This window comes from Coffea arabica, chromosome 2e (assembly GCF_036785885.1).
Source record: "Coffea arabica cultivar ET-39 chromosome 2e, Coffea Arabica ET-39 HiFi, whole genome shotgun sequence".
NCBI lineage: Eukaryota > Viridiplantae > Streptophyta > Magnoliopsida > Gentianales > Rubiaceae > Coffea > Coffea arabica.
Genome location: NC_092313.1, coordinates 14,639,227 through 14,653,201, shown reverse-complemented (window position 1 = coordinate 14,653,201; position 13,975 = coordinate 14,639,227). Strand labels below are relative to the sequence as shown.

The 13,975-nt window shown below is 37.4% G+C and overlaps 2 protein-coding genes across 7 annotated transcripts; both read right to left on the bottom strand.

Moving 5' to 3' along the window:
- Window positions 1–1,836: 1,836 nt before the first annotated feature.
- Window positions 1,837–5,957, bottom strand: LOC140036702 (ubiquitin carboxyl-terminal hydrolase 3-like). 2 transcript variants are annotated; one of them, XM_072079152.1, is made up of 6 exons: window positions 5,435–5,950; window positions 5,027–5,143; window positions 3,755–3,853; window positions 2,986–3,159; window positions 2,520–2,701; window positions 1,837–2,442 (listed from the first exon to the last, which is right to left on the bottom strand). In XM_072079152.1, the coding sequence occupies exons 1-6, from the start codon at window positions 5,549–5,551 to the stop codon at window positions 2,037–2,039; spliced, it is 1,095 nt and encodes a 364-aa protein (XP_071935253.1). In that variant the 5' UTR covers window positions 5,552–5,950; the 3' UTR covers window positions 1,837–2,036. The 2 variants fall into 2 exon arrangements, with proteins under 2 accessions (XP_071935253.1, XP_071935254.1); XM_072079153.1 differs by lacking the exon at window positions 5,027–5,143 and having other exon boundaries at window positions 5,435–5,957.
- Window positions 5,958–9,064: 3,107 nt separating this feature from the next.
- On the bottom strand, window positions 9,065–13,532 carry LOC140036701 (tobamovirus multiplication protein 1-like). Of its 5 annotated transcripts, none has more exons than XM_072079146.1 (11): window positions 13,248–13,532; window positions 12,630–12,720; window positions 12,494–12,546; window positions 12,054–12,084; window positions 11,837–11,991; window positions 11,659–11,731; window positions 11,503–11,548; window positions 11,339–11,402; window positions 10,421–10,474; window positions 10,250–10,327; window positions 9,065–10,038 (listed from the first exon to the last, which is right to left on the bottom strand). In XM_072079146.1, the coding sequence occupies exons 1-11, from the start codon at window positions 13,425–13,427 to the stop codon at window positions 9,946–9,948; spliced, it is 918 nt and encodes a 305-aa protein (XP_071935247.1). In that variant the 5' UTR covers window positions 13,428–13,532; the 3' UTR covers window positions 9,065–9,945. The 5 variants fall into 5 exon arrangements, with proteins under 5 accessions (XP_071935247.1, XP_071935248.1, XP_071935250.1 ...); XM_072079147.1 differs by having other exon boundaries at window positions 11,837–11,976; window positions 13,248–13,531; XM_072079149.1 differs by having other exon boundaries at window positions 11,837–11,908; window positions 11,992–12,084; window positions 13,248–13,530.
- Between the last annotated feature and the right edge of the window lie 443 nt (window positions 13,533–13,975).

The window sequence follows — 13,975 nt, the reverse complement described above, 5'->3', positions numbered from 1 at the left end:
GATTAGGATGTTAGAGATAATAAAAGTAGAGGACTTGAAGTCACAAACATGGATGAAAGCATCGGTATATACAAACGAGAAGAAATCTGGAAACAAGCTACTAGGATATTACGAAAAGCCACTACAGTGTGACTACTACCTCCTTTTGACATGGAAGGGAGAAGGCTACGTTTGTGGTTTCTTTTAAGGATGGTGAACCTCATCAATTCCAATTCAGCGTCTCGAAACAATGCAAGCCATCAAAAGCCGGAGAGAATCCCAGGAATGATTTCTTGTGGCTACTGGGGTGGTGGTGATGGTCAGTACCCTTATTCTGGACCTCGGTGGCAGCAGGTTTTCCAGCCACCCTTGCTGCAGTATTCTTCCCGCTGCTTTTGTAGCTATCCATCTTGTTATTAAGCTTGGGCAGAGGCAACACAAGTTCGTCGCCAAAGTAGTCGGCGCAGATAACTTCCACTTCCACGGATGGATGTAACACCGACATTGTAAAACACTTGAGAGACTTTGGTTCGATGGATTGGTCTTCTTCTGCTGCTGCTGCTGTGATGAAAAGAAGTACTACGTGAAGAAAACTGGGGAAAGAGTACCTTTATACATAGAGAGGAGCTACGTACCAAATCCTATGCATATTTGGAGACTGAGTGAAATCATTTAGCAAGCTTTGGTTTCTGATGTTTCCAAATCTCGCAAAGGCACATCTTTGTTGTTGTTGTGCATGTAATGATCCAATTCCATGGGAACTTGCGCAATGTTGTAGGACGCGTGGCACCACGCAGAGTAGTGTTACTCGTTGCTTAAAGTAGTAGCAAGAATCCCTTCACATTATTGATGTGAGATTTCACTACAGGAGCAAATGCGTATGGTAGTTGTCCCCAAAAAAAAAGCAGCGTTTAGAGAACCATCAAGAAATCTGTATGTTATGTTGTCAATCGTTGATTCTTTTGGGTATCCACAATAACAATGAAAATATTAGACGAATCATGTACATTACTTATAGTTTTACGTCACTTTATACTTCATGCGTAACCTTTCAAATTGGAGTTGGAATTTTAACCTGGAAAGCATGTGCTTAAAGGTGCAAGATGCCTCATTTCAATTCTTTTCCCGGTGGCTCTAGGATCAAACCATGTAAAAAGGAGAACTAATTTGGAAAATTAAAGTCGGCTATAGTCCCTCTTGTTTACATTAACGCTTACCTGTCACGACTTTTAGTGCTTTCCGACTACGTTTTCATTCAATGATAGACCATATATATATATATATATAGGTTTCCTCAGCCCTCAGCAAGATGCATACTTTGAGAATGACTAAACAAATACCGGAGCCAAATTCTTCCTGGCGGTACATGCCTTTATACAGATGGGAAGATGCAACCGAGAATCCATCTTTTTTTTTGTCTTTTTCCATTTTCCTTTAAGTGGGGTGCTGTTCACAATTTAAGGGGCATAAGCCCCATTTATGCATTTGTATCAAAATGTACAGAAGCTAGATCAGCAAATAACGTGTGTGTAATGGAGTTGGGTGGGTTTCCAACAGTATCCCTGCAATCACCATTAGCAAACATGCTGTCATAAAAGGAGAGAAGAAAAAAGGTGTAGAAGAATAGGAGAAAAAACCAGACTTATTAGCAAAATTCTAGCCTAGAGACTCTCATTTTATGAAATACTACTATATATGCAAGACTATACCCATAAAAGGAAATGCATGATTAAGCCTGTGGCTAAATGAAATCCCGCAAGAATCTGACACAAATGAGAAACTCTCAGTTTTTAAGGTGTGGGATATGTAAAAGTTTCAGTCACCTAATCACCAGCAAACATCTGAAGACAGAGAGTATTCCTGTATCAAGATTTGCACTTGTTTTTATTGCGACAAATAGTTGTCCGGTATACATCGAACATCCACTCTACAAGCATCTAGTCTCTGAGCCGATTGAGCGTGATGGGTAACAAAAGGAGATCAAATGAGTAGAGGACAGAAAACACTTTGCTATAAAACGGCAAAAGTATATAGTCACTTGATTAGATGCCCTTTCATCAGCTCTTCTCATCTGAAGAAAGGCACTCATAGAAGAGGATGTATCCATGATCCGTATTGCTTGAGTACTCCTGAGCAGATCCAAAGAAAGTCTGAACAGCCGACTCATCAATCATCTCCACATTTTCATCATCAAAAAACAACCAGTGGTTGTGGCTTTTTACAAGACTAACATAATGCCCATGGTTGGGCCCACTCCCCACATGAACGACAACAGCAAACAAAGAGTATTCAGAATCGGCGTTTTCCACAGTGTTGCTCAGTTTCAGCTCTAGAGGGAACACTACGCGATAGGACAACTTCTTGTATCGACCAAGTTGTTCCATGTATTTGAAACGCTTCAGATGGATGACTAGAATTTGAGGTGGCTTTTTAATCTTCATCCTCTTTTGAGCCTCTTGCAGGCTAAATTGCAGAATGGAACACATTATTGCGTATTGCATGGATTCTTTTAATGAAAGAAAGCAAGCAGAGAGACCTACCTACTGCACTTGTCACAGAAAAACTTATCCTCCGCATTCAAGGTTTCTGTGGAACTGAAGTTTTTGAGACAGCTAGTGATAGAACTATTCTGTTCAATATCAAGGCTCAAGTCAAAGAATGTCTCATCCCTTGCTGTAACCGTCTCACACCTTAGACACCTTGTCTCATTGGTAAGTATTCCCTGAACAAGAACAAATAACAAACAATGTGCGAGCCATCAGTGCAGAGGAAAAAGGAAAAGTACAAAGATATCTCCCCTTTGAAGGACTAAACGCTGAATTTTTAGATAAACACACACCCCAGTGACTTAAAAATTAAACCTCATATTTTTTCCATCTAGTATCAGCGGACAAATAGAACAAATGGAAATCATGCACAAATGTCCTCAGGGATCACACATGCTCTTCCTATCAACGATGGTATTGAAACTAGGGGAAGCATCAGAGGAACATAAAAGAGCATTACCTGAAAATTCTTGTGTACCCAGGTAACCAGTGGCTCCTTGACACCATTTGACTGAGCATTATTCTGCCCATTAGCAATCCTTTCCTGAGATGGTGGACATTTTGCTGCTTGCGACTCTTTCTCCAGTATATCAACAAGTTCATTGAGCAAGAAGTTCAAAAATTCATGGGCATCCTACAAAAGTACATGATACGTAGAAGGATATCTAATATATAACATTCTCCATATATCATAAGAAACAAAGCCACACAAAGGAAGGAGACGCAATTGTATACATGAAAATAAAAATAATTGAGTGCAGAATGACTAGCTCAATACAGTTCAGCATACTTCAGCTTCCTATCCCAATGTCAGATTATCTCAACCTTATCAAAGTTCATATTATTAGCTTCTGAAACATGTATGGCTTACCATAGACTCAATCTAATTAGCTTGTACAGCATGTATTGCTACCAAAGGTTCTTAAAATCAAGAAAGATCAGGCATATTGATATGAGCTGTGGCTCGATGAGCATAGCATTTTGCCAATGTTTCAATAACCTTTTAAGAAATTCAGGAAAAAACACATTTATGCATAGATAGACAACAACTACGATTTCACTTGTTAATTTTAAACCCTTCCCCCCCCCCCCCCCCCCCCAACCAAAACAAAAAAAAAGTGAAGACTGGTTGAATACTTGCATATCTTTTTTTTTTTTCTTTTTTTGTTTTTTGAATACTTGCATAACAATGTAATGTAAACACAAAAAAATTAGATCATAAGATATACCTGATGCATGTAGCCACGGAAAAGTTCATTTTGTTTTCTCACTCTCTGAACAAAACGCTTTGGTGCAATGACCCCTGTTTTCTTCTTTTGTGAACTTATCTGGGGGTAAAAGTTCAGATATTCATTAGAGCCTAAAACCTAAAGTTGCAATTTCTACTCGAAATATCAATATTATCACTATGTATTTAAATAAAGCACAACAGAGTTATCTAAAATAAACATCACTTATGGAGTGTTGTGCAATATATTGTAGAACTGACAGATCTCCCAGTTTGACCTCCAATACATCCTTCAATGCATGCATGTCCAATGTGTGGCATCTCCTTATCTAGTTCTCTCTTAATTTAACTGGGCTATTACTTTGCTCGGCAAGCAAAAACTTGGTTGCCTTTTGAAGTTAGGACGTTATAGAATAGCTTTTCCACTTACACCAACCCTTCAATTAAGTAACAGTAATACAAGAAAGATTCCACCAAGTGTCTAACCAAATCAGATTCAGTTAAAAAAATATCTTCTGATTGTGAAGTTTCCTCTTTGATAAGGAACATTTAGTTGGCAAATTAAATGTTCACCATAAGCAGCAAGACTGACATGACATGTACCTTTCTAGTCAATACTCTGGACTCGAAAGAGTATGCACACAAAACTCCTAAATTATCATCCAAATCATGAAATAGAGCAATTAAATTAGGGATTATGGGCACAGTAATCGACAACCAGTTGAAGTATCAAGAAGCAGAAAAGATGCAATAAAAATTAAATGTGATCTTGGGGAAGGTGTAAGTACTAACAATCAGTTTATCTAGGACTTACTGGGGCCAATCTTCACAAGAGAGTGCTACGAATATTCACAACCAAACAAAGTGTTTTGTACAAGAAAATAGATCCAAAAACGTTCACAAAAAAATCGAACCATGTAGTCTCATGTTCATGAAGCTATACATCTTTGTGTTCAACACAAAGGACATACTTTTACTCCTCGTACATGCAAAGACAGCAGCTTTCTGAAGGAAGTTACTGTTAGCTATTCTTGTACAACACAGACAAATTGCAAAGGATAACTCATCACAGCCATTGAACTTATGATTGTAGGACATAACAAAAGGTCAAATCACAGCAATGTTTGAGGACCGCAATATATATATATATATATATATATATATATACATATATATCGGAAAGCATAGCAGAAAAGAATGCGTACAAGTATGAGCGGAAACAAACACCAATTTGAAAGTAGATTTAATCAATTTTCAAGCAAATACACCATACCTGCGAGAACAATTCTGCCAAACAAGTCAAGAGATTTTCTTCTGCTTCCCCTAGAGTTTTCCCATTTGCATAATACTCTAAAAGTTGTTCCCTAAATGGTACACAGAAGTATAACGCCTGCATATCCAATCACCAGCAACCCCCCCCCCCCCCCCCCAAAAAAAAACCAAAAAAAAGCAGAAAAATAAACACCATTAATGATTAAAAAAAAATCAATCCAAATATAAAATCTTGATACGCCACTGGAAAGTCAAGAAAAACCAAGCCCATCATCGCAAATGAATCAAAGTTCAAACCAAAAATAGAAACTTTGACCAACAACAAGAACGAAATAAGTGCTCAAAACTCGAAGAAACCAAAATTCCAGAGAAAGAAAAAAGACAGAATTTTTATGTAAGAAATAAAAACCTGCAAGACACTGTTGCAATAGCAAGTATTCCCAAAATTTTCAAGGCCAAAATAGCGTTCTCCTTCAGGAAACTGGTCTCCGAGGGCCTTCTCGAGCTTGGAACCCGTGGCACCCATTACTTGGAGACCATCTACAAGATACCAAAACTCCTCTATTATTTTTCTTTTTTACTCTTCAATTCAAAATCAAATTCCGTCTCCCTTTATTTAATTGATGGGTTTTAGGGGGTTTTAACTCTAGCTGTTGATAGTATCAAGTGAGATTAGGAGGAGAGAGTCCCAATGGTCTGAGAAGACTGGAAAGAGTGAAAGACGCAACAAAGGATTTTCCGTAGGGCTGTTGAGCTAGAGCTACGCTTACAAGGTTAATTTTGTTGACTTTAGCTTTGCATCTTTGGCATACAGGCACGCAGGCATCAGGTTTGGCACTTGACCCTTTTAGTTGTTTTTTGTTCTTTCAGGAAAAATAAGTTGAGTCCCTATTTGTGAAAGGTGGTTTAGTCCTGTTATTCTTGTATTGTGATGCATGAATTGTTTCTACTTTCAAAACAAAAAATGTTACGAATCATTGTACATGCCGGAGAGCAAGAACTGCTAAAGTGGTAAAGTAATCCTTTGACTTTTTTTTTTGGTTTTTTTGTTTTTTTGGTTTTTTTTTTTGGTTTTTTTTGGGGGGGGGGGGGAGGGGGGGGGGGGTTTCAACAATTGTTTTTTGTTGGGTTTCAACAATTTAACCTTGATACGTGCAATCTACAGCACGTATTCTGCTTTACTAAGAAAGAAAGAAAGAAAGAAAGAATTGTTTATCTTGTTTTGACTGCTGGATGCTAATTGTTGGCCTTCAGAGGCGGGGCTTGCCCATTTCCAGATCCAAAGAAGGTCTCTTTTCTCCTTTCTTCCTAGCTCCTAAGGTCGGCCCTTGCCCTCTTTTGACTTCGTTCCCAGTACTCTTCAAATAGAGCCTTGCACCGATTGACTTCAGGTTCAAGCACAGAACCTATTCAAGGGGCCGAACGGTTACCAAGAAAACGTTCGGGCTGTTTTATGCAACATGCACATGGCGTAATTCTATCTGTACACAACCTAAATCACTTTCAATAACGTGTAACTATAGAACAAAAATTTTGTGAATCTCACGATATAAAAAATAAGGTACAAGATGAAATCTAAATCATAGTACTTTTTTTTTTTTTTTTTTATCAAATCTTGGCCATGAACTGCTAAGAACGTTGTAGGAAAAGGAGAAGGAACACGGTAGTGTGCAACTTCATCAATGCCATTTACCCTTATTTGGAAAATGTATTCTACGTAAAACATTCTTTTTTGTAGTATTAGTCACAAAACATTACCAGTATTATGCAGAGACATTTTGTGGCATCTTTGCTATATGAGAGCAATGCTGCAGATTTGTTGGAGTCTAAGGCTCCGTTTGATAAAACTGAATCTGAATTCTGAATTCTGAATGCTGAATACTGAAACAATTAATTTGCTGAATATTAAGCACTGAAAAAAGATATATGAATATCTGAATCTTAATGCTGAACATATTTATACTGTTTGATAAACATTTATAACTTAATGCTTAATAAGCTAAATTGTACAATTTTGCCCTTCTATCTTTTAATCCAAAAAGGAAATGGAACCTATGATTTAATTAGCTTAAAATTGTTAGGTATGAAAATGACAATATTTATTTTTAAATCAAAGTAATATAAAAGAATAAATATATTATGAAAAAGTCCAAATATCGGTGCAAATATTTTTTTAAATCAGAATTTGATAAGAAAAGTCCAAATATAAGCAAAAGGAAGCTGCAATAAACAAGTTTTAAATTCATACCAAATTATTTAGAAATTTAATTACTTCAATGGAAAAATGTTGAAGCAAAACAACAAATAATCAATGTCACTTACCTTGGAAATAATGAATTTGAGATCGGTGAGTACGGTAGCAATAAAAAAAATTGGGAGGAAAAAAATGACAAAATTATGAAAGAGTAGAAAGATGGAAAAAAAATAAGGAGTAGACAGATGTGAGGAGCATGGAGAAATTGTAAAAAAGTCATTAAATAGGGAAAAAATAGAAGTAGAAAGCCATTAAACAGAGAATGGCATGTTGTTTAATTAGATAAGGATTTTGGATAGAAAATATTAAGTTGTTTAATTAGATAAGGATTTTGAATGTAATTAACAAACAAGGATAGATTTGGTAGATAAAATAAAGTAATTGAAGTAAATCTCTTGATTCTTATCAAATTAAGCATTCAGTTACGATTCTTGTGCTGAAAAAAATACATACAAATTCAGCACCACTTAATAAGTTCAGCAGAAAAATTTTTATTTATCAAACACCCAAAACATCTGAATGTCTAAATGAATTCAGTTTCAGCACTTTTTTATGTTATCAAACAGACACTAAAGCTAAATATACTAATCTACCGTTCTGTAGTTGTACTATAATTGCTCATGTAGTAGTACTACAACTGCCTGTTTAAGGCGTGTAAAAAAAAAAATAATAATAAATTGACTGCCTGTTTAAGGCGTAAAAAAAAAAAAAAAAAAAAAAGATTGCCAGTTTAAGCCAACTTTGCTGAATCATAAAAATAATCATTTTGAGAAATCACATTTGACAAAAACTAAGGGTCGATTCAGCGCACTGAATTGCGTTTTGTCTCCAGATGCTCTGGAACATATAGTTCCCACTTTATTGTATTACCTCAGCTTTCGTGTGATTATGTGTTGTTTTGTCTTTGTGATTTAGAACTGCGCCACTACACTCTGGTCTGGAATCTAGCGGTTTATTTGTTAAATATATACTGTATCAAATATTTCTTTTGCTTAACCCCACATTGGCATCTCGCATCAGAGAACCGAAAGTTCTCCTTAGAAACTCAAAACACTCAGTATATCATAGAAATCCAAGATTTCAGAATGCAAAATTGGCTTAATACAAATCGCAAGAAATTAAAACTGATGGTTCATGTTTGCTGGACCATAAAGCATTGAAGAGAGAGCATGATTAGTTTTAACTAAATCATGCATGACAATAGAGATGCGAAATTAATGTCATAGGAAAATAAGTAAACAAGAAGCATAATGAATCGAGAGTCAGACGTGAAATTGGCTAGCACAATAGTCCCTAACTCTCTTAATGAACTTGGGGTCACTGAAGCCCGCGAACGCTTCGGAAAAGCAATCATCTGAAAGCTCGGAGATGGCGTCGCAACAATTTTGCCCGACTGAAGAACCATCTTTCTCGAAAAAGAAAGTTATGAGATCTCTTATGCAACCATCCACGTATGTCAATGCATCCTGGCAGTCAGCGGGATCCTGGGAAGCTCTGGGAGTCGGTGGTGGTTGTCTTGGAGGACGAGAAGGTGGTAGTGATTTTGGAGGAGGTGCGAGTGGCGGTTGTGGATGCCTTGGAGGAGGAGGAGCTGGGGTTTGCGGTGGCGAGGATCGAGGAGGTGTTGGTGATGGCGGCTGCCACCAAGGAGACCAGGGCCAAGGCCAGCCCCATGCATGGGTAGCACTAGGCATGCAAACCAACATTAGGGCAACAAATTTAACTCTGTCACCCTCCATTTTGATGGTCACTGGTGAGTTTGTTAACGCAAAAAATAGAATAAAATAAGTTCAATCTAGCTTCTTATGCATAGGTGCTTTCGGATGAACAAAGTGAAATTCTCAAGTGTCCAAGACTCCTGGTTAATCAAGAAGTCTTTTCCTATTCTATTCATAATAGCGACTACTTTCTGTCGTTCCTATTTATTTTCTACCGCTGCTGCGGCGAGGCTCCTTCCTATCCATGCAGGAGCCAATCATGTTCGAGATTCATAGAACCATACGTATATTAATCCTAGTACATCTGCCATACCTCTTCCTCCAGCTTCCAAGTTTACTTCCATCTGCATCCTTCTACTGTTAACGAAAATTTAGTGCCCTCTTCAAATTATATCTTTCTTCCCACAATATTTTCAAAGCAAATGGGGCTTGACCTACACAAATACGCATCCCGTAGAGCATGTGGCCAGAACCTGGATAGAACCATGCATTAACTGTCCCTTTCCCCCTCCTCTTTTTTGTCTCTGGGTAAAAAATGAGAAACAGAGAATCTAAAGACCAAAGCAAGCAGCCAATGGCCTCCATCAATGCTGAATAGAAATGTTAAAAAAAAAGGTGCAAAAGACCTTAATTTAAAACGCTAGTATCAGAAAAGCTTTTAGGAGTGACTCTTCAATTTGTGAAAAGATTAAAGAAAGGGATCCAACAAGGAGGAGTATGACTACGCTGGCAATTAGACTCTCCAACCAGAATAAAAGTGCGAGGTGGATTCGGCCTCAATTGATTTTGCTGAGTTGCAATGTATGTGGGAAAGTACAGATGAAAAGTTCCGCAGATGTGCTGTGTTGAAGGGCAGATAATCAAAAGCTTTGCAGTCATTTCAAATTATTCACTCTATATACGTTCTCTCTTATTGCAGATTCCAGGTTATCAGAAAATCAAAGGGCTTTAGCGGATAGATTGATACTGATCCGATACACGTCTTGGAGGTAACTTCCGTAGGATAAAAAGCACTATTGCAGATGGCACAATTTCCACCATCTGAAAAAAAACCCATAGGCAACATATAATCAGCAGGGGCCATTGAGTGCTCTAGTGGGCGTATCCAGCTGCTGCTTTGGATACTCCATTTCTAGTAGCTATTGACAAACTCGTAAACAGAACCAAGTGTAAGCGCATTTTTAATTACTTGACTGAGAGGTTACAGATGCTATATTACACGAATCATATGACAGAAATATGCAAATTGTACCATGTAATAGAAAAGGTTGAGGACCGGATGGTCCAGGACATCAACATCAACATCCTCGTCAAAGGCAGAAAGAGCATCCTGTAATATTTCAGTGAAGATGTTGTACACTAACATGGTAATAGAAGTTTGGATATGGCTATGTTTTATAGTCTAATAGATCATGCAACTTACCATAACGCATCTTATCAAGAAACAAGCGCAGCAAATGCATGTCACGTATCCAACCTGCCAAGAAGAATCGTCAAGCATCAACATTCACTTCACCCTGGTAGAGAGGCAATGCATTGGTAACTAACTACTGCTTCACCATAGCATATAACTCAAGACTGCAATCACTAAAATAAGTTAAGATGCAGAACAAGACCACAAACCTTGCAAGTCTAAATAAAATAGTCTCATTCATTTTGCCGTATTTGAAGTTTATCCATAAAAGAGACGCTATAAAGAAGGGTCACTATTATTTCTCTCCTACTTCCACAATTTACACCAATATCCCCACAGATCATCAAGCCACAATCTTCCCAAAGCATATGAAGATTCGACATGCATCTTTACAGCCAGTTTAATCTTTCAAACGACAAACACGGACTACCAAAACATAATACACTTTTGGGGTCCAAAACCCAAAATCCTTTTCAACTATAAACATTATTTCATCCTGATTCATGGCTTTGGACCTGCTGGTTTATGCCAATAGCCCCCATGTTACTTCACTTGTGAATTCACTTCTCATTTTGTATGTTTTGCAATCATTAAGTCCAAAGAACGGCCCCAAGTTTTCCAAACTATTCGTGTAAACATAGGTGTCAATAATTACTGAATTATTAGGATCAGTTAAGGTGGATCTGTTGCGTACCAAATGGGTGCCGAGTGTTGTGTGAATTGAAAAAGAAGATGGAAAAGAAAAGCAAGCAGGGGAAAAGTTGATATCTTGGAGGTTGACTCTAAACTCTAAAGTGGATTCTCAAGAAACGGGCTTCTATATTAAGAGAAACCAAATAAAACTATCAATATTTATTTAATTTGGAATAAATGTAGCAACATTTTGTAAATAGCCGCTATAAAGAACACAAAATTGCAAGCTAAAACCTCCTGCAGTTTCTTTTGACGGCCTCGAGATTGTATGGGAAAGCGTCTCAGCATGATGAATAACCTAAACAGGAAAAGCTAAGCAAGCTAAAAATCTTGGGGGTACTCCGATAGATAACTAAATGAGGCTGAAGACAATATTTTACAGTCAAGCAAGCAATTACCTTCCGCCATATATCAAAAATCCCAGAGCAGCAGAAAAAGAGAGAACTGTAAAAAGTCAAATGTTACATCCTAAAAAATGCATCAGCAAACAAATAATCCAGCAATCAACAAAATAAAATATGTACTCACCTGGAAAAAAGAAAATATATACTCACCTGAAAAAAAGAGCCGAGCAACTTGAACTGCAGTTGTCGTCTGGCTGACTCTTGCATAGATCCAGATGCACACCTACAAAGCACCAGAGCATTTCTACAATTGATTAGAACAGTCAAAAGTCAGGAAAAAAAAAGCATGAATTAAGGCAGTGGTAACATCAAAACTTGATGTTGTTACCTGGAGAAGGTAGATAAGACCATTAATTATATAGTATGTGGGTCGAAACTTATCAACGGGAAGACTTCTTGCCTGAAGCAAATTAATAAAGAAGTACAGCCAGTAACTTGCTTGAGTAGGTTCACAACCATGTAAAGAATCTGTTGCAAAAGTACCTGATAGTATATTTCAGCCCAGAACAGAACAAGTAATGTATATGTTGAGAAAAACAGCAGACCTGGAAGTTCCAAAAGTATCAATTCAAGTGCCTGTTCATCACATTTTCTTTGAGTAAGAATTTCAAAAGATTTCAAGAGCCACAGTTTTTCACTTGTGGTTCATACTTGCTAAAGTAGACGAACAAGCATTAGAAGTGTAGGACAGAATGAAACTCAGAGACCGGATGCAACGAATGTCCATTATAAGAATGAAACATTTGAATCATTAACAGTCCTACGCCAGAAAAGGTTTGTTTCCTTTCAGGTAAAGACTTAAGCTTGATTATCTAGGTCCTTGTAAATATTTTCATCTGAAGGGCCCCTGACCATGTTCATATTTTCATCTGAAGGGGCCCTAACCATCAACCAATTTTACAATATACTTGAAAAGCTTATGCCTCAGTGGACAGGACTACAAAACAGAAACGAAACAAACTGAAATTAAGGGCACAACAATTACCTTCGTTCTGATGGTAAACACGTTTCTGTAAAATCCAAACAGGACGGCTCTCACTGCCAAAAGTTCAATAAAGTTTAAGGAGTCAGACAAATTTAACAAGAAGCGATTCCAGGTAGAAAGAAAAAGCAAAACTTACATCCTGTCACAATAAAATTCATCAGGTGAAAAACCTTTTGTGTTGTCCAACCATATTCAGGTACTCTTAACTGAATGCGAATAAGTTGCACCTGGAAACAAATTAAGAATGAAATGGCAATCGAGTAACAACTAAATCTGAAAACAGAGAAACTTTCAAACTTCAGAAGATGGAAAATGCAGATTCGAGAGCAACTCATTCATCACTTGACTAGGAGATCAACCGAGCAACAATTCAGCCTAATTCTAGACCCACAGAACAAAATGAGGGAGTCGTTGAATATCATCTCCCAGACCAAATACATGTTTTGAGTCCAAAATTTGTTTCTTTTCAACTTTCAGGAATCATCCGCTTCCTGGTTTAGACAACAGTGAAAAAAAATCTGAATTCCACAGGCTCAAATAAGTGTCTCGAAAAACAGAAAAATCCAACCAAACATAAAATCAGAAGAGGGGAAAACAGAGGGGCAACATAAACTGCTACACATTCAACAACGGAAGAAAGGAAGCAAAAAATTATCTCGGACCCCCCGAGTGCCTGCCATATTCAAGAAATGCAATTGAAACCATAGACTTATGTTTAAATTGTTATTAGAAAGAATGTTATTATCAGTCTTACCAGTGCAACCAAGGAAACCAATGCATAAGACGCAGAAAGAGTGTAATATACTCCCCGCTGCCATTTTTCCGACTCTTGAATTTCATTCCACCAATCAAAAAGGTCAATTAGTTCTCCTCCTCCTCCTCCGCTATAATAATCCTTTGCCTCTCCAGACACAAAGCTGTTGGATTTCAGCATTGATGGAATCTATCAAACGAAGAGATAAACGCACATCAATTTGCAGTAATTCGCGCAAAGATTCTGATGAAAAAAAGAACGAACTTGACAGGTAGTAGTAGTAGAGTATTCATTAATATTCAGTCCGAGAAAACAAGGAAAAGACAAGTGGAGGTCAAACGTGGTGTACACGTGGGGAGCGAAGGTGTAACACGGGTGATGGCAAAGCCTCTGTTGACCTAGAGTGGTGGCCCCACTTATTACGCCGATTTCGCAATGGTCTTAGGTAAAAGTGTCAGGTGGCGTTTGGTTCGCATATCGGAATCGGATTCGGATTCGGAATCGGATATCTTGGGTTTGGAATGAGGTCATTCATTCCAATATATTTGTTTGGTTCAAGTACCTGGAATGTGTATCATTACTATAGTTGATGTTTGGTTCGTCAACTCTTTCGGAATGGAATATAATAAATATATTATAAACCACATCGTAAATGATAATTATTGACTCTTTGTAAATGAGATATAAGAAATTTTCACTAATTAAATATATTAGTATAAATGTATTAG